At 35.3% G+C, this 21522-nt stretch overlaps 1 protein-coding gene across 1 annotated transcript; it reads left to right on the forward strand.

Moving 5' to 3' along the window:
* Nucleotides 1-6635: 6635 nt before the first annotated feature.
* On the forward strand, nt 6636-20710 carry LOC126970943 (inositol polyphosphate 5-phosphatase E). Its single transcript, XM_050817087.1, has 10 exons — nt 6636-7426; nt 7581-7697; nt 7845-7973; nt 8343-8500; nt 9001-9273; nt 10456-10556; nt 11623-11748; nt 12709-12826; nt 18712-18850; nt 20039-20710. The coding sequence occupies exons 1-10, from the start codon at nt 6774-6776 to the stop codon at nt 20151-20153; spliced, it is 1929 nt and encodes a 642-aa protein (XP_050673044.1). The 5' UTR covers nt 6636-6773; the 3' UTR covers nt 20154-20710.
* Nucleotides 20711-21522: the final 812 nt, after the last annotated feature.

Consider the following 21522-nt stretch of genomic DNA (forward strand, 5'->3'; position numbering starts at 1 on the left):
TATCAAATTGTACAACAGAAAAACTGTTGTAAATTGTATTATAAATCTCATTTCTCGTGAAGCTTAATTTCGTTTCTGTACTACTTGATTGCATGGATTTAACACCAGCATATTCTTTTATACGTAGAATTTATAGGAGCCCTGTTCATAAACAGGGCTGCCACGTCACATAAATTACTTTATTAAGCTTATTGTGTAAAAAATATGTAAAATCTACGATGTAATATGATTAAATATGAATATTTACATTTAACCACAACAAAATCGATACAAAAAATGTGATTGTGATAAAGAAAACCGTAAAAAAACTGAAAAAAATTCTGACATACCTAAACAAATATTAATTCGCAAAATCAAAACTACGATCTCAGGAATCATCAACATATTTATTAATACGAGTATTATTTCAACTGATTTAAACCTACCCAGAAAATATTCGACGGAGACGAAGGTTAACAACCAAACTATGGAAAGTTTTCTTAAACGGTGTTTCCAGTACGATACGAAATGGGTACCTACCTCCAAAACAAGCTACTGTGATTCCTCTGGTATTGCAGGAGAATGTGGGTGGCAGTGATCACTAACAGGTGACCCGACGCTTGTTTGTCCTCCCCTTCCATATAAAAATTACTTCTTGGTAGATATGTATAAGGTTAATAAATATAATACTAGGATGAAGTAAGTATAAACTGGATTTGCCAGGCGCGTACACCCAAAGGGACAAGCAAATCTATAACCCCGGATAATTAAAAAGCAGTAAACTTTGGTAGTCAAGCTTACCTTTGTACCGAGGATGATAATTTGAACTTACTTTTTACTGATTTGGTTGATAAAACACTGATGATGGGATTAATATTTCACGTTAATACAGATTACTTCTATTTGACATGTCCCTTTTTCAGTACATTTTCGAAATTATAATCTTGATAGAAATGTCCACATATTAACATTTTCTTCATCTTAGATGATTTGCCGCGAGCTGCTTCACAACCCTGTTATTTAATTATCTATTGGCTTAATTATACCATAGACTAAATGTATGTTTCCACGGTAATTACAGTAAGTACTTAAGTGATGGTTTATGCTTCTTGATAACCATAGGGGTAGGACCTTCTATTTACTCAATGTGCGTTGAATAGGGTGAGAATATTTAAGTTCCTGGTTATTAATAAATAAGTATTGTGCGAATGCTTTTGTAATACGTCATTATTTAGTATGATACGCAAGTAGGTATAAATGTAAATATACAATCTTTCTTCCAAAATCAGTTTTCATGCCATGCACAAAGAAGTATTTTGGGGGCTATACATAGTAACTATCAGTGAGCGGCTCCTTTGCATAGGGTGCCGGCTAAATAATGGATACCACAAGGGCGCCTATTTCAGCCGTGAAGCAGTAATGTGTAAACATTATTGTTTCGGTCTGATGGGCGCCGTAGCTAGTGAAATTACTGAGCAAATGAGACTTAATATCTTATGTCACAAGGAGACGAGCGTAATTATAGCACCGCTCAGAACTTTTTGGTTTTTCAAGAATCCTGAGTGGCACTGCATTGTAATGGGCAGGGCGTATCAGTTACCATCTGTTGAACGTCCTGTTCGTCTCGCCCCTTATTGTCATAAAAAAAATAAATAAACAAAAGGATATTCTATAATAAGTCTGGCTATTAATATTATTATAATTAAAAAAAACAACAATACATATCTATTGCTTTTGAATTTGGAACCTGTCATTCATATTATGACTATTGACTATTGATTGTGTTGACTCATTCTCTCAGCAATCTGTTTAAATAAATATTCTTGTGATATTAAAGACAGAGTTTTGATTTGAATTTTATATTTACCTTAGATTTGCTAAATGATCTCATGAGATTATTACGAAAAACAACTGTAGTTACAATTATTGTTATTATTGGAATTGGTGTCCTCCCGCCGCAGCTCCGCTCGCCCGTCACCTCGTGCATGATTTTTTTTTCGAGAGGAGGAAAATACATTTACGTATTGAAGACCCCGAAACGGGGCCCATATGTCGGACTCGTGTGTAAACACCTAAACACCCCCTACCGACTAAAAACCTCCTCTGTGCTGATAGCCCTAAAGGCTTTTACAGCGAAGCCGGGCGGGGGCCTTGGAGGCCGAAAATGTAGCTCACAGGCGCGGGGCGTCTCGGAAGGAGACTTGAACCTCGGACCACCTGCTCACTAGGCTGGATGGAGAGAAGATCACTAACGATCTAATATATTTGTTAGCCCAGGGGACTCTAGGTTTGAAGAGACTTCGAACTCGCCGGCGAGTGTGGTGATATATGTATGTGTGTTTGTAAATATGTGTGAGTGTATGTAAGTATGTCGCTATTTGTGTGTAGTGTTATTGTAGGTGTGTGATTTGTGATGTGAGCGTGAGTGGTGTTAAACTATTACAGGACGAGGACTATCTCGTCGGGCTTCTAACAAAGTGTGTGAATCGTATTATATTAGGTTGCGGCCGCTGAAAATCGCCGAAGTGACGAGTGGTTTGATGTACATGGCCGCGCCTACGTCTACAAGGGCGGTGTGGTTGGTTTGTTGTCGGTGTCGGTGATGGTGTTGATGTCGCGTTCGCGATCGTAATATAGTCGTCCGGGTCGACTAGTACGCGTCGAGGTCGCTTCTGTTTGTGGTCTAGTGGAGTGTAAGCACATGCCTCCCTCACCAAGATGTTCGGGTGCTCGGCCGCGTGGGCAAACACGATGCTTGCGTAAGACATAATAGGATATTACTTACTTATTGAAATTTATTTAATGCTCGTGAATTGGTAGTGGTTCAATAGACATATAAGTCACAAGAGACTTATAGGGGCTGGAGTGTGATACAAATGGTCTAGTATAAAAGATTCCTCGGCTCTGCAAAAGGGTTCTGGGCCTATGAAGGAAAATGAGGCTCCATCCTTAGCTAGCTGGTCAGCTATCTCATTATCTACAATGCCCTTGTGCCCCGGGATCCAGGCCAGGGTAACCTTTTTGCTCTGGCAGAGGATATCCAGTTTTGTTCTGCATTCCCACACTAACTGTGAAGTTAGTGTGTAGGATGTCAATACTTGAAAGCTGCTTGGCTATCTGACAATATAGCAATGATCCTTGACTGGTAATTCCAGTCAAGGTTCATTTGTCAGGCACCTATCCAGTGCATATACTTCCACCTGGTATATAGTTGCTGCTTTACCTAAGGCTTCATGGTAATTGATTGCTGGGCCGAAAGTTCCAGCATCGGTACCGACTTCATTCCTGGACCCATTCGTATACCACTTAATAGTATGACTATGTAAGTTTACCGTGGTATCGCAGCAGTCCTCCTTGTTGCTAATAATGAGCCTGAATTTCCACTCAATGCAAAATTTAGGGGGAATTCTATCAAGTGGCATAAATCACAGGTGTGAGCACTTTGCTAGTAGCTTTAGATCACACTGGCTTGCATTTATCATTCTTTATTCTGATTATGGTCATTTTGGCGACCGTTGGCACTGTTATATACAGAGGTGGAACATCTAATATCACCTCCATGGCTGCAGTTGCGCAGGATTTCATAGCGCCTGTGACGCAGACGCATGCCTTTGCAGTTTTGTAAGGCATAGTTTCACCGCTACGTTAGATGCCTTATTTGACCACATCACACAACCGTATGTGATAATGGCCTAGCCACCAATAAGTACATTTGGATAAGGATTTTGGGAGAAAGCCCGCTAGTTCCTTCCAGTTAAACGTTTGCAGATCAAGAGTGCTCGGGTGGTTTTAGATTTACCGTGAAGTAAGGGGCCTATGCACGTTTTAGAAATATCCATCTTCGGGTCTAGGATCTACCGATTTACACCATCTGATTACTAGGGACAGAGCGTTTTGTAAAAGATCGCATAGAGTACTGGCAATCCTGACTTACCCTCTGACCACTATGACGACGTCGTCAACATAGCTTATGCAAGCTGTGCCTTGTGCAGTGAGGGAATGCAACAGCCCACCAACGTCAACTGTCCAGAACAGTGGGGATGTGACTCCACCTTGAGGGGACCCTCTGGTGGTTTCCTGGTTGTTTTCTGGCTGACCACCAACCTGTTATTGAGCATGTCCCTATCTTACGATGGTGGGTTTTACCTCCTTGTCATTGATGACTTGTTTGGCTTGTATGATGGCTCGGTGAGAGGTGTTGTCCCGACTGGTTCAGCCACACACCATATCACAAAAATTGAATTGAGAGGTGTTGTCAAAACATCCTTCAATGTCTATCGAAAGACAGAGTGCTGTCTCCTAGGTGTCTATAGCATCTCTGAAGAGGATGGTTAATTCATAAAGAGCCGTGTGCTTCAACCTGCTAGCGCGGTATGCATGCTGATTGGGATGTAGAGGGCTCATTCTCAAAGCAGTATTCCATATTTAGTTGTCCACTGCCTTATCCAATGTTTTAAGTACAAAGGAGATAGGACATATGGGTCTATATCATTAGGGAGACCAAGTGTCCTTCTTTCCGGCTTTGGGAAAAAAAATGACTTTATTTGGTAAACGTCAGTACGGGGTTCTACTTAGTTAAAATAAATTTAAAATATATATTCCGTTGTTTACATTTACAAAGTTTTTTTTTTAATTTAGTGATGGCTTATTTATTTACGCAACTTTTCAATATTTATTCCAAAATACCTAGCTCTGACTGAACATATTGGAGAGTTTAAAACCGGAAGAGCAGTCAGAAAGAAACAATGACGACATATTGGTTGGTAGAAGTTCAAGTGACTGCAAGTGAATATTTCGATATTTATAAATATAAATAAAAATAGCTATAGTAATGAGTTCAATGTAGAAAACCAACACTCTACCCCCAAAGAAGACAAAGACGCAGTAAGAAAAACAAAGTCCTATCAAAATTCTGGCAAAGCTTTCGAAGTGTGCAGTTCAAAAATAAAATCCTGAAAAAAACTATAAGCTCCCACATGTGGGTATAAAAAGGGTCGAAGCCGAAAATTTTATCAATTGAGACAAGCTACATTTAACAAATTTTATAGTCTGGCTGATCGTGAACGTTAATTGCTATTCCTTGAAGTTACCATTGTACTTTATCAATCTTTGTCCATTTCTGAAGCTGGGAACGAAAGTATTGCAGAAGAAGAATAAAATTAAAGTTATGTAATTCAAAGTCGATTTATGATTTTATTTATTGAATCATTATTATTAATAAATCTTCGCCTTAATTGACACAATTTTCAAATTTCATTCTATGATCTAGTTAATATTACTTAAATAATCGAATCATAATTATATTTATTCAAACAAAACAAATTTTATAACTATATTTACAATAGGTACTATGATTACAATTAAAACTATAATTACGGGGAAGCGTACCCACAGAACACTTTTACTCTAACGAGAGCGTACCAAGAATACTGGCAGCATTTCCACGTTTGATAGCTAGGCTGATCCATTGACCGAAATAGCTGCCAGTGCTTGGGTTGCCAGTAGCCCTATTGAAGCGCGAATATAGTACTTTGTACATTCTCCGTGCCTCTGGGCCCCATGGGAAAAGTGTCTCGACACCAAACGGCACAAAGATGTAAGACTCATTGAAACCGACATATTAAATTTATTAAAATCGAATTATTGTATTGTTCATTCGTTTATACCTTCAAATATTTTATTTTGAAACAAAAAGAAATCAGTACTGAGAGGTAACAATAACACAATTATTCTAAATTTCCTTGTAATGTGAATGTTATTTATCAATACCTTATTTAATATTATTTGATATAAACACAATAACTCGGTAAAAACAAGTCAAGTATCGTCCCTGCGATAGAAAATAACGCTATAGCCGATAGAAGCCCTTAATATAATGTTATGAAATGTTTTATTCGATAAATTTAAATTTAATCCCGTAAGTACATTTACTGTGATATTTTATGTATATAATTCACAAAAAATAGCTTTCATTTGATACATCAATGACTTCTTAAGCCCCACTCGCTGAAAAGATATTCGATAAAATCAGTAAATATTTTCTCCAGTTAGTTTTATATTTTCCTATTACCGGGTTTTGCTTGGGAGCGTCGGTATTTCTTATATAATAGTGAGTAAGTAATAGAGAGGTAACAAATATTATGCTAAGTAAAACCATATGTCCTTTAGGATCTATAGCTGTATGTACACATTATTTGCTATCTCTGTTCTAATCCGTTGCTATAGCGACAATTGTTGTGCAAACATTGTTCGGTTTACAGTAGTGGTAGTAGGTAGGTATGAAGGTACGTACTAAGTACTTAAAAATTACTTACAAGTGATAAGGCTGTTTTTTGGGTTCCCAGTCAGTAAGTAAGTGTTATTTAAAGTAGATATGTAGGTTCCAGAAAATCATAATAATCTGGGATATACCTAGTGTTTTTCTTATATATAAACTTTTAATGAAATAGTTATGTTTTTGTCGAAATACAGTAGGTAGGTATGCATAAATTACAATAACAGTTTTCGTCCATCGTATGTAGAACATTTTCCCGTACCGCATCTGTGGATAAGGGTGGCTTAAGCAAAACTTACGGACTATGAAGTGGACAAAGCTTACATGACGGATCAAAATTCATAACACCGCAACTCTATCAGTCAACTGTCAACAGTGTCAGAACTCAGTCCTGAGAAGTCAGAAGTCAGACGGAAAACTAAGAAAATGTCAGACTTAAGGGAAGAGGTTATGTTTTCTGATTTTAGTTAAAATGTTATTAATAACACAAGTTACTTAATTTAATGGTTTTAAACCAAACATGACGACTTCTCCTACCAAAACAAAGCAGAAACTTTCATTACGAAAAAGGTTATTTGTTAAAAAGTCTCCGAAAGTTGGATGCTATGTCGACACTGATTCAAATGAAGAACTTAATCAATCTACTTCTCGTCCAATGTCTCCTGCCGATCCATTCATGGCACAAAGTGCTTGTTATGCTGAATCAAGTATAAATAGTACACAAAACAATAATAGTCCGGCAGAACAACCACTTCGAACAAACATACAATCAAACTCACATAATCATACTTATCATGAAGAAAAAAATTCCAAATGCTGCAAAACATTCTTCAGGCGATCACGTCCAAGGAGTTTTGGTGAAGGACATACCTCTAAAGAGGAGTCGCACTCGAGACCAGAAAGTCCACAGAATAATTCCAATAATAGCTTAAGTGATCACACCTCTTTAACTAAAAGTGAGGAAATTCCAAAAGCAACTGTTGTATTTCCTGGCAATGGTGATTCCAAGAAAAATTTTGATTATTACGTTTCATTAGAGGGTATCAAACCAAAGACTAAATTATTTGTTAAAAGGCTATCAGCAGATCATTTGATATCTACCGACACAAGGCCACTGTACCATTCCTCATCACCTGAAAGTGATAGAAGCAGTTCATTGGATCGCAAGAGAAGGTAGGCAAGCATGTACAATGTTTCATAATAAATGTTAAATATTCATGTTTCTGAAATATAAATAATAGGCTTTTAAACTTCACAATAAATATCAAACAATCTAACTTGAGTGTAGTTTCTAGCTTAAACAATGAAGTTCATATTTTTTGCTCAGAGCCAAGTCAACAATCACCAGATCATCACACACCGGCAGTACTGATAGCTTGGTTCGCAATTCACTGCTCGCTGCACAAGTTCTCCGCCTTATTCCCACCCAGGAAGCTAGAAAAAGGTTGGGTATAATATCACCATTTATTTGCCTTAGCAGTTGAAATATAAAATTTGCAATAAAACTTATTTTTAGCACAGTCAAGACAATCTTTTGTTTAATATATTTATAATAATGAATTTCAATAAAAAGAAATCCAATATTTTACAGAAATTACCTTTGTGGTAGATTGGCTGCTAACTCCTTATTGGGTGCTGCAGAGTTAGAACATGTGTTTCCTGATAGAGAGGTTAAAGTTTTTGTTGGCTCTTGGAATATGAATGGACAAGCTCCCCCTAAGTAAGTGTTTTCAATATATTTCTAAATGTATAATAACAAGAACCTACTTATAAGACCTTGGTATTTAATAAATATTCAAAATGTATGAATATATAAGAGATTTCCACTGATAATTGACTCATCACGATATCTCTGGAACCATAAGGTGTAGAGACTTGAAATTTGGTAGTTATATTCCTTGCACCAAGTAGAGGCAGAAATATTGTTGGATATACACATACACATGATATGATAGATCAGCATCTTTCAGATGGCCAAGCACAGCTCTGAACCCGAGTCCTTGCACCATTTAATCTCTAAATGTAATTAAATAAAATAGGAGTACTTAATTGATGAATTACTTATTTATTATATATTTAAATATTTCAGAGAACTTGCAGATTTTATAATCCCAGAAGAAGTGAAACATGTTCCGGACATATTTGCTATAGGTACACAAGAGTCATATTCGGAACGGACAGAATGGGAGATAACAATACAGGAAGTGTTGGGACCATCTCATTTATTGTTACATTCATATTATTTAGGTGAGAAAAAAAGGGATTGTTTAGTATATTAGTGTGTGTGACAAGCTACGTCTTAAACTCGCGATTAATATGACACTCTGAGTTAGTGTGTGTGCATTGCTCATAATTACATACCACATGTGAGTTACCTAATTATGACAGCGAATGTGAGCCAGCTGGAATAGTAGCCTGAAAGTAATTTCCGGTAAAAGTGACTAATTAATTAAAGTGAAAAGTTTTATTATTTTGATTTACTTTCTTTTATACTTTTTTATGGCTTATAATTGTCTGACTTTAAATTTTCTGCATTTCAAATGAAATAAACTGATTATTATTATAAATATTACAGTTTTGTATCAGTCTTAATATAAACTCAATTAACACTGTCTTTGATACACATTGCATGGTTACATTGTGCATGGGCAATGTTCAATTCATAATAACAATTAGGTAAATACCTTTCCATTCCATAATAAATCCTTCCGTTTAGCGTTTGTTCAAACAAAATCTTATAATTCCAGGTACAATCCATTTATCAGTATTTATAAGAAGAGACCTTATATGGTTCTGTTCATTACCAGAAGATGCCAGTCTGTCTGTCCGTCCTGGCACTGCTTTTCGTACAAAGGGAGCTGTAGCGATATCCTTTGCTTTGTTTGGATCAACATTTCTATTTGTTACGGCTCATTTGACTGCACATCAAGAGAAAGTGAAGGAGAGATTGTCGGATATTAAAAGAATTATAAGATCAATAGATTTGCCAAAGAATTTGCCATGCCGGCATAGGAGTAAAGGTAAGAGTAAGTCTCTAGAGATGTAACCTAGAAACCATTACTCAAAAGCCAATGAATCTGTTGGTTTGATAATAAGATTAGCTATATTTATGTGGTAAAGACACTTCCAAAATGGTAAAATATGTCTCTGTAAATAAGAGAATAATAAAACTGAAAAAAAAGATGTACATTACTGTGCAAACTTCCAATAAAAATTGGTTTTAACGAGATCTAGTAAGTAGTTTTTTTTAATATGTCATAAATCGTATTATCAATGGCCTAATTGAAAAAAAAAACACTGTAATTAAATCATCTATCAAAGTTACAACAAACTACAAGAACTTTTTTAATCTGTTACTTGCTGCTACGGAACTCTTCATGGACGAGTCCGACTCGCACTTGGCCGCTTTTTTATTTGATGAAACCTAACGTGTTCTCTAATCTAGCTAATATATAGGTATATTTCAAAAATATATTTCTTTTATAATGACTGATCCCCTCATACATAACGCATACATCGTCCATGTATCTGACAAAAATTGTTGATGTGTCAAGCGCGCGAACCAATTACCGTAATCATGTCATGGCCAGAACCAATCAGGTTCATAACGTTGGAATAGCGCGAACGATCGGACGCTGGGGGAATAACTGGGCTGATTTACCGAATTATTATCAAAACCGCGTAACTGAAAAAGCATATCCTAATATCAACCTAGATTCAATGCTAATAACACTCATTTCTTTTTGCACTAATAATCAACGGTAGATGTATGACAAGACTGCTTCCATGTTTGCGTTGACTTGGGTAAAGGTATACTATAACGTAAATGACTCTCTTAATGATACTATAGATTGGGAATGGAGCGACTACCCTCAGGCTATTTGATAATAAATTTTATTGTTATGAAATGCCTGCTGAGTTTCTTGTGCTCTTATGTTATACTCAGGTTTGAGGCATACATTTTTGAATGGATAGTAGTTTTCTATGTTCAATAAGTGATGTCACATCCTATTTTAGATAAAAAAAAATTTGAATCCTATTTTGAATAAAAATATTTGAATTTTTTATTATATATATATATATTTTAATTTTATGCAGTAAATATATATCTAATACCAAAATTTTATAGTAAATAGAGTTCTATTTCAATCAGATTATCATGATAATTAAGAGTTGAATCAGTTGATTGTGATGTGTTTCAGATGTTACAAATAACTTTGACTATGTATTTTGGTGTGGTGACCTCAACTTCAGGCTTGGAGAACCAAGAGCTGCAGTTCTGAGATGGATTGAACAAACACAGGTTACATTGCTTATAAATTTTTTAACAAGTGTCAGTGGCTCTTGACTCACACATTGCGGCCCGGTTCTATCCTTCCCCGGCATGTAGACATGGACATAAGGTCGGCAACATTGATTCCTCTCCACAAGAGAATATGGGCGGCGATGCTTAACATACTATCAGCCAAACCGTTACCCAGATATGTGTTCATTATTCCTCTTCAATAAAAAAAGTTTTATTGGAATATGTGACATAATGACCACCAATCCATTACTTTTTGTATTTCACATAACTTAAATGATATACAATTTTCTATGCCTTCAGATCAATGTATCCTTGTATCACAATGGTCTTCTCTATTGCTTTACATTTGTCACTTAAATTGAATCTTCATTTTTTTTGTTATCTACCCTCCTTTCCCTCGATGTTGTGCTATGGGCACATTTGGTTAAATATTTTGTTCTTCTCCACTTTATTTTTCTTATTTCGTAGTAAAAATCTTCCTGTATGAATCATTTGCATATTGACAGTGTAATTAGTACAATCTATGTAAATCACATCACAATAGCATGGCATACATATACCATTAACTCATGTTACTTAGCCAAGTAGTAGGGATAATATATATTATATCAGATATGTAAAAATAAGTAAAGTTCATTTATTTCTTATAGAGCTTGAAAGCGTCTGACAAAAGTTTTATTCCATGGAAAGTATCTGATACTGTCTTAGAATAATATTCTACAAAACATATATATATACATATCAGCCATGTGAATTAGAATTTAGTTACTATTATTTTTAGTTACCTTTAGAGAATCTTAGCTTTCATCTTTGTGAAAATAAGTTATGTTAGATCACTCTATTATGATTATCACTGTTTTTAAAAAAATCGCTGATTTGCTTTACATCATCACAAATGTAGTGAGAGGCAACAGTTAAAATTTTCATTGGCAGTGCAAAGCGTTCACAGTGACTTTGCCGTATCCAAGTTTTTATCATCTATACAATCGCCATAACCATTGAGGCAAACTATGCCTACTGTTTAATTGTTATCTTAATCTAATCAAAAATTGAATGTTAATAGTTTCCCCTCCCCCCGCATCTACCTCACGGCCTGCTTCATGCGGACCAGCTGACAGTTGTTCTAGAAGACGGCGCTGCTCTAAGAGACTTTAGGGAGGCGCCTATTCGATTCCCGCCCACATACAAAGTAAGTAGCAAAATTCGCATTTTTAAAGTTATACTTCTTTAATTGAAAAATTATCAGAGTGAATTTTACACCGTCACGCAATAATTTTGTTCTACAAACGTAAAATAGGACGAGGAATAATTTTGATAACGATTTTTGCTTTATTATGCCAAAGATGAATAACTTCTTGCGTGCGTAGGGGAGCGGGGGGCACGTTGTTACAGGGGTAAGAAGTTACATGCGTTTTTTACCGGGATTTTAAACTCTTTTATGGACATAATTGGACTCATTCGTTTACTTATGACATCTTACATTAGATAAAAACAATCAGTGAAATAATTACATAAATTTTAATAATTCTTCAGTCATATTTTAATAGCTAAATAGACAAACTAACATTAGAAGTAATCAAATGTATAATTTATTTGAAATCTTTTGTCATATTAACAACTATCTAAAAATTGTAACAACGTGCCCCCCGCTCCCCTACCTACATAAGTAGACACACACTTTTTTTGTAGTACAGTAGCAGACCTCCAGTCTGTCAGTCTGTCTACGAACAAACAAGTTTTTTTTAAGTTTAATAAGGGATGAGACGAGCAGGACATTCAGCTGATGGTAATTAATACGCCCTGCCCATTACAATGCAGCGCCGCTCAAGATTCTTGTAAAACCCTAAAATTCTGCATGATGGACATTGCGACTCTGGACCCTAAGAGCCTTTAGATTTGATTATTGTTATCTGAGTATACTAACATAAATTTTAAGTTATTTTACTCAAATATCTTGTATGGATCTATGTGTCCAAACATGGTACAAGGAACTTTGTTCCACGTACTACAAAAGTATGGAAAGAGATGCCTTGTGTGGTATTTCCAAGACGATATCGAAAGTGGTCCACATAAATCCATACGGATATGGATTTATGTCACACCGGGCAGCGAGTGTTTCACATTAATTTCGTATGCTTGATGTTTCCAGTACGATCCAGGGAGTCAAAAATTTGATACATCAAGTAAGCAACGCGCCCCAGCTTACACAGACCGGATATTGTTCAAAGCGAGAAATATGGGGACCAATTCGGCTTCGAGTTTCGGAGGTATGTATAGAATAGAATCAATTAATATTCAAAAAAATGGTTTGAAAACGTTTATATAATTTCTCTATGTACTCACTCAATACACTAATTGACATCTAGTCTGAACTGAGTATGTGTTAACGATCATAAACATAAACCTTATACTTACTCGGCCAGGTTAAGTTACATTATTCAAAATAATGTTGTGTTTACTATCAGGCTAAAGATAAGATTATTACGTAAAATTAATATTTTAATTCAATCCAAGTTTATCTCAAATAAAAGTCCAGCGGAATTTTCTGCACCATTTCTTCTCAAGGCTGATATATTTTTGAACAGGTGCTAGATTCTGACATTCAATAACTGATATGATTCCATGGTGAGGATGATATCTATATACGTGTTGGGGAGTAATTTCCAGCAGAATAAAACATATGATTTAATATTTTCGTTTTATTTTCTTCCTTTTACATGTTTTCTCCTTATTTTCTATTTTTCACAAAAACCAATTTTCAATTTCGTAGATCGAGCCTTTTTCTACATTATGTCAACTGTCATCTGTGACACTTAACTTTTTAATTCCATAGACTACGCTTACTAATTTTCATTCTCTATGTTTTGGAGATAAACATTGGTACCTCAACATTCTCCCTCAATGTGTGATCTCCAAAACAGTACTACAAAACAAAATTATTTACTTACTACACTTTCTAATTTAACCTCTCATACTAATTTGACACTTACATTTTACATACAACACTTAAAACTGAAATACTCTAAGTTCAATAAACTTATAACACTTACTTATTACACATTAACACTTTCACTTAAAAATTTGACTTACACTGCAATACTAACTTTAGATAACCATATTTTTTTTTTATTTATTTATTCTAAGCACTTTATGATAGACCCATACATTTTACAAAATAGTTTTGTTGAATTTTAGGCAAAGGTTTTGTTAATATATCAGCAAGTTGATTTTTAGTTGACACATATCTTACTATAATAACACCTGACTCTACTTTCTCTTTAATAAAGTTATACTTTACATCAATATGTTTTAACCTCTTTTGATCTGGATTCTTAACAGTTTTAATACAGCTTTGAATATCCTCAAAAATAGTAACATTTTCTATCATAGTATTCAAATCTTTTAACAACTTAATAAGCCAACATGCTTCCATTGATGCTTCACAAAGTGATATTAATTCTGACTCAGTAGTGCTTAAGGCAACAGTACTTTGTTTTCTTGACTTCCAGATAACAGTATTATTAAACAATTTAAATAAATATCCAGATGTGGACTTCTTATCAACAGTGTCTCTACCAAAATCTGCATCTGCATATCCTACCAATATACCATTTGAAACATTATTATCTTTCTTAAAATATAATGAATAATTAACAGTCTGCTTAATGTATCTTAAAACTCTCTTAATAGATTTATGCAACTTTTCACTAGGTTTTGATTGAAAGCGACTCAAGGAACAAACTGAAGTTGCAATATCAGGCCTTCAACCAATCATAGCATACATTAAAGAACCAATAAGTGATCTACATTTATGTTCCAAACTAAGTCGATCTCAGAGTTATCAAATTTCTAAAATAAAATTTTGATCCATTGGTGTGTCACAACCTTTACAATCGGTCATTTCCTTTTAATTCTCCCTGTTTTTAAGCTTTCTGTCTGTTCTCCCTTTTTCTGAGATTTCTTCTCTTTTTTCCATTTTTCTTCATTTACCTCTTCAACCTCTTGTCTTACTTCTTGACTCTGTTCAGCTTCCTCATTGTCTTCATATAATTCTTCACTCCTTGAATAATCTTCATCACACTCTTCATTAGGCTGATCTTTATATGATCTATATTTTACTATATTGTTTGTATTTTCTTTATTCTCCTTATTCATTGGTTTCTCATCAAATACTACATTTCTTGCTACAATAACTTTACCTGTCTTTTCATCATACAATTTGTATCCAGCAGTTCCATATCCGATAAAAACCATTTTCTTACTTGTATTATCCAGTTTCTTCCTTAGTTCTTTAGGTACATGGTTATAAGCCGTGCAGCCAAATATCCGCATGTTAGATACATTAGGTTTTCTTCCTTCCCAAAGCTCTGATGGAGTTACGTCTTTTCCAATAGTAGGACTTCTGTTAGTAACGTATGCTGCAAACAAAACTGCGTAATCCCAAAATTCTTTACCTAATTGCGAGTCTATCAAAACAGTTTTAGCCTTTTCTATTAGTGTTCGATTCATTCGTTCTGCGACTGCATTCATTTGTGGATTATACGGTACTGTATATTGTATTTGAATACCTTTACTATTACAAAAGCTCTGAAGTTCCCTTGAAATATACTCCTTACCATTATTCGATCGGAATTTTAAAATATTTCTCTCAAAATAGTTAGATACAAAGTGATAATATGATTTAAATTTTTCAAATACCTGATCTTTTCTATGCAGCATATAAACCATTACAAAATGAGTATAATCGTCAATGAATGTCACAAAATATCTATGTCCTTCCATACTAACAGGTGTTATAGGTCCACATACATAAGTATGAACTAATTCTAATGGTTTAGTAGCTCTTCGTCCTGGTTTTTTAAAAGGTAAGTTAGTCATTTTCCCTAAAACACACGGTTCACATATTCTGTCATTATTGTCATAATACAAGTCGTCCATTCCAATCACGAGTCCCTTTTTAAAAAGTAGTGCCAAGTTTTTCATTCCTAAATGTGCAAAACGTCTATGCCATAATTGTAATACCTGTTTATTTCTGTCATCTACTAAATTGCAATCATTTTTAAAAATATTCATCTTAATGTTATACAAAGATCCTTCATTGTTACCAATCATTATAAGATATTTATAATTATAGATTCTTACTTTCCTGTTACAAAATTCAACTCTAAATCCACTATTTTCAATTTTAGAAACTGACAATAAACTCTTTCTCAAATCTGGTACAATATAATAAACATTTTTTATAGTAACTTCCTGACAATTATTACCAACATAAGTTACAGCTCGAATATTGCCTACACCAATCGCTTTTAGAGTAATGCCGTTCTTGGCCGCTGATATAATTTTAGCTACTTTTCATTTAATATAATCACTAAACACATCTTGTCTATTTGTTAAATGATCTGACGATCCAGAGTCCAAACACCAAATAATTTGTCTATTATCATTACTTTGTATTTTTCTTTCTTCATCCTCATTAGTCTCTGCCGAGAAACTTACCCCTGATCTGCTGGCGACACCACGTCCATATCCCAGCTGCTGTCCTCGTCCTTGACCATACTGCTGTCCTTGACCTCGTCCACTGCTAACTCCATGTCCTTTATATGTTCCTTGTCCTTGTCCGGTATAATTCATATTACTTCCCGTCCTGCATTGAAACTTTTTGTGTCCTCTCTTTCCACACTGATAGCACTTGATAGTAAAAAATGCGTTCTTGCTTTCTGATTAGCTATTCATGTTTGCTCTCTTCTCTTCCTCTCCGCGTAGTCTATCCTTTACAGTACTTAACGTTAGGTTTGGTAGCGACTCCAGTGCAGCTACAATCATGTCATATCCTTCTGGCATATATAACAACAGCGTGTTGATTTTTTCTTCTTCTGACAACGTACTCCCTGCATCTCGCAGTTGGTTGAATACCTTATTTAGTTTTACAAAATGTTCACTCATAGTACAAGCTCCTTCTATAAACTTTATTTCCGAAAGTTGTCTTCGTAGAAATATTTTACTTCGTATACCTTTCTTCATGAATGAGTCCTCTAGTTTCTTCATCATGTTATATAGCCGTGTTTTCATCTTGTATATAATCTAGGTGACTATCCGCCACTGCACTCACGATGATGTTCTGTGCTTTCGCCTCCGTCTTTGTATTTTCCGGTATGCTAGCAAAACTCGATTTTTCGATGGCATCCAAACATTCATGTTCTTTGAGTAGTTTGCATATTCCGAACCGCCATATAGCAAAGTCTTCGCCGGCAAACTGTTTTATTGTCGTCGTATTGTTAGAAGCCATTTCTATCATGTTTTTTTCCTCACTTTAATCTTCGATAATCACAGCGAACCACGCTCTGCTACCACTGTTGGGGAGTAAGTTTCCAGCAGAATAAAACATATGATTTAATATTTTCGTTTTATTTTCTTCCTTTTACATGTTTTCTCCTTATTTTCTATTTTTCACAAAAACCAATTTTTAATTTCGTAGATCGAGCCTTTTTCTACATTATGTCAACTGTCATCTGTGACACTTAACTTTTTAATTCCATAGACTACGCTTACTAATTTTCATTCTCTATGTTTTGGAGATAAACATTGGTACCTCAACAGTATGTGGTGGTGTAGATGAGGAAAAACTTCTTCGGAACACACCGTATTATAAAAGTGGTAGAAGACATACGATGAAGCGACGCGGACGTCTGCGTCAAGTGATTCAACAATTCACAAAAATTCGAATATACCAGAGATGATTGTGGCTGAATGGAGATGCTTGATGGAGCGCTAATACTGTATTTATTTATGACAATAAGGGACGAGACGAGCGGGACGTTCAGCTGATGGTAATTGTTACCCTGCCCATTACAATTCAGTGCCGCTCAGGATTCTTGAAAAACCCAAAAATTCTGAGCGGCACTACAATTGCGCTCGTCACCTTGAGACATAAGATGTTAAGTCTCATTTGCCCAGTAATTTCACTAGCTACAGCGTCCTTCAGATCAAAACACAATAATGTTTTCACATTAGTACTTCATGAATAAAAATGCGCCGTTGTGATTCCCATAATCTAGCCAGCATCTCGTGCAAAGGAGCCTCCCACTGGTGGTATTTAACATGAAGTCAGTTTTTTAAGTATAACAATACAGTGTAGAGGTACAATGGTGACATTAAATGAACGGGTAAAGCTGCTTAACCGCAAACATAAAAAAAATCACCTAAAAACAATTCTCCATAGTATATATAAAAATACCGTTTTGCTCTACGAAAAAAGCAACTTGCTGGGGAGAAATTGAACCACTTCCACTGGAAATTCCTTTCTCTAAAAATTTTTTTCTCTGTACGGACATTAACACACGCTCACACTCACGCACACACGCAAACGCACACACGCAAACACACACACACTTACATACATTTGCAAGGGTAATCAGAACACTTTTTTTTAATATTAAATTTTATAAAAAAAAAAAGATAGCTTAAGTAGGTAATCGGGGAGCCACAATATATCCACTCCCACTCAACTAGAGAGGAGAGGATGGCTGAAAAACAGCGCTGCATGGAAACATGAATCCATGATTCCATGTCAGGTGAAGCTGAGCCTTTTCCTTTTGCCTATTATTTCATCGCGTAGCCTAATTATTCATTTTATATTTGTAATGTTTTGTATGGCAATAAAGAATTGATTGATACAGTTTAATAGTTCTACCCGCATGTTCATTTAATGTCGCCATTGTTGTGACATGCTGTATATAATTATTATTATTCTATAACCAGCGGGAGGCTCCTTTGCACAGGATGCTGGCTAGTTCATGGGTACCAACAACGACGCCTATTTCTGCCGTGAAGCAGTAATTTGTAAGCATTATAGTGTTTCGGTCTGAAAGGCGCCGTAGCTAGTGAGATTACTGGGCAATTGAGACTAAACATATTATATCTCAAGGTGACGAGCGCAGGTATTGCATTGCCGCTCAGAATTTTTGTGTTTTTCAACAATCCTGAGCGGCACTGCATTGTAATAGGCAGGGCGTATTAGTTACCATCAACTGAACTCCTTCTCGTCTTGTCCCTTATATTCATAAAAAAAACACGAAGAAGTAAATACCTGTAAAAACTTTTAATTAGTTTTACTATTATAATTTAAAAATATTATGTTTGTCGTGTATAGGCCTCCGTCGTGTGAGCACTATGCCGACTCCGTCCGGACTGAAGTGCGTCGCGTACAACTCCGTGCAGTCCATCTGTACGAGCGACCACAAACCTGTGTGGGCACTGTTCTCGGCCGCGCTGCGACCTGGCACCGATGTGTGAGTATGGCTTTATATAAGTTTAATTCTTAGTCTAATGTAAAAATTAACTGTAATCTTTCGAATAGTATAAAATATTGTTATTTATTTTTAAAAATTAGTAGTTTATATAAATATTTGTAAAACACCGTGGTCGCTGAACGACCTTGTTGTTAAAAAGTGTCCCTATATAAACGAAATAAAAAAAAGAATTTTTATGTCCTATAACAATATATTATTTAAAATAGCAGATTTGGACATTTTCTGGAACTCTGCATCGATTTTTAAGCGCAATATTAAAAATCATTTAATTTAATAATATCATTCGTTTTTTTCGTTTTTGATAATAAGTTGATGTATTTTAAATTAAGTTTATATAAAATTTAGTTTTTTGTTTATAGTTATAAGTTTTTTATATTTTTGTATAAGTACTTTATAAAGCAAGGAAATTGTCTAATTTTAATAATGTTATCAAGTACTTGTAATTTAATTAATTCATTGCACGTCAAGTTAGCCCGTAAATGGGGTATACGATGTTAAATAATAAAAGTAATTAATGTGTAAATATACCATAAGGTAATACATTTTATGCAACGTGGGTTTCCTGCTAAATAAATAAAAAAAAATATGTTATGCTTGTAATCGAAATTAAACTTTACATATTACGTCATATACTAACGTATAGACGACTGGACTGCCCGATAATGCGTGAATTATATTTGATGATATGTGATCCCAGTGTCTTTCTTATTTCTTGTATTTTCACAAAATTTTACAACGCAGCCCGGCATTTTAGATTCAATTATTAGCAACGTTAACCGAACATGTGGCACGTCTACCAGTGGTAGGCTCCTTTGCACAGGAATCCGACTAGATTATGGACAACGGCGCCCATTTCTGCCGTGAAGTAGTCATGTGTAAAAATTTCTGTGTTTCGGTCTGAAGGGCGGCGTAGCTAGTGAAATCAGCGAACTAAGCGGCACTGCACATTGTAATGGGTAGGGCGTATCAATTACCATCAGCTGAACGTCCTGCTCGTCTCGTCCCTTATTTTCATAAAAAAAGTCAACGTCACACATTGTTCGAGACTGGTTCGAGTACCTACGTTCTTTCGGGCGTAGTATTAGTTGCCGCACTTTGCAACTACGCCTGCGGTTGTAGTTGGAGCGCAGCGGAGACCAATCCTTATTCTAAGTTTGATAATTTCAGTGTTCCGTTAGCAGCTGGACTGTTTAACCGGGAGGTGTACCTCGAGGGCATAAAGCGCAGACGAGCTCTACTAGACCACGCTCCCGGCACCTCGGCAGTATGCACCATACAATAACTAACAATATTCGTGTGGGAGGCCTACCTCCCCCGTTCCCTGTGTATCCATTAACGGCCGTTCCCAATATTCAGTCTATCTCCGGTTGTGGCCTACTTGAGATAAAAATCGTAACTATCGTTGACTTTTCTGTCCCAATAAACATATCGACGGTAACTCACCTTATCCGTACACGCTGTCTGTCAATAGGAGGACGTATAGCTTACCAGCGATAGGAGTTTGTATGGAAATTGCAATTCACGCGTCCCAATATAAGGCGATAAGAATGACTTATCGGTTTAATTGGGACAGCTTCAGATTATTGACTCAGCTAATTACTGACAGTAGAAGGTAGTAATTTATCTCTATCTGTAGATAGTATATTGGGATCGGTCGTAAGCCGTGTCCGTTGCGCCGTGATTGTTAACACAAAAACATGTTTTAACACAAAAACATGTTTTATAAACAGATTATGGGCGTGGCTTAACAGTTTTGTCAAATTCAAATAGTTTATTTCTCAAAATAGGATAACTGCATCACTTTTTGAAGTCAAGAAAATATACAAATAATAGAATAATACAGTCGTACTGCTTATAAATTAAAATATTATGCAGACCTTAAAATTATTTACATTGCTTTAATCCCATGCACTTTTATCTCTTTTATAATCTTTAATTGTATAATAAGCTTTTTTTAAAAGTTTCTATTTGACAAATATTTTAAACATTTTTAATTGTAGTTTGAAAATTCCTTCAGGGATTTTATTATAAAAACTGTACAAATGATTTAAGTTTTCTTTAGTGCTAATTCCGCCAATATTTGTTTTTACAACAATTCGACACGTGTTTCGCCTCTACACGAGGCATCCTCAGGACGTGTTGTCTCGCCAAAATCGCTCGGTTTTGGCAACAAATATTGGCGGAATTAACACTAAAGAAAACTTAAATCATTTGTATAATTATGGATTTCCGCAAAGTAACGCCTAATTCCATAATTTTTTTTTTATAAAAATTGTTACATCTTTACATGTTAAGCGCGAGAAATAGATAACATCACCCGTGTTCACCTGCGGGGAGGGTAATCAACGCATAGTTGGTTAGTGTGATTCGTAGCCAGCAGATAATTCTATTTGATTTGTTTGTGATGGAGTGGAATAAAGAAAACTTTTTTTTTTTAATGTTACATTGGTATTAGTGTTGTAGGTGGTACAAAAAGCTGGATGTACATCGTCGGAACTCATTTTTGAATTGAATCAACTCTTTTGCAAACATGTTTTGTTATGTTTTGTTTGGTGCAGCAGGCCCGGCTTCAAATGTATTAAAATTTGTATTAGTACTGTCGTAACAAAATGTGAATATCGTTAAATCATATTTTGTGATTACATGCTGGG

The sequence above is a fragment of the Leptidea sinapis genome, chromosome 22 (genome assembly GCF_905404315.1).
Source record: "Leptidea sinapis chromosome 22, ilLepSina1.1, whole genome shotgun sequence".
NCBI classification, from domain to species: domain Eukaryota; kingdom Metazoa; phylum Arthropoda; class Insecta; order Lepidoptera; family Pieridae; genus Leptidea; species Leptidea sinapis.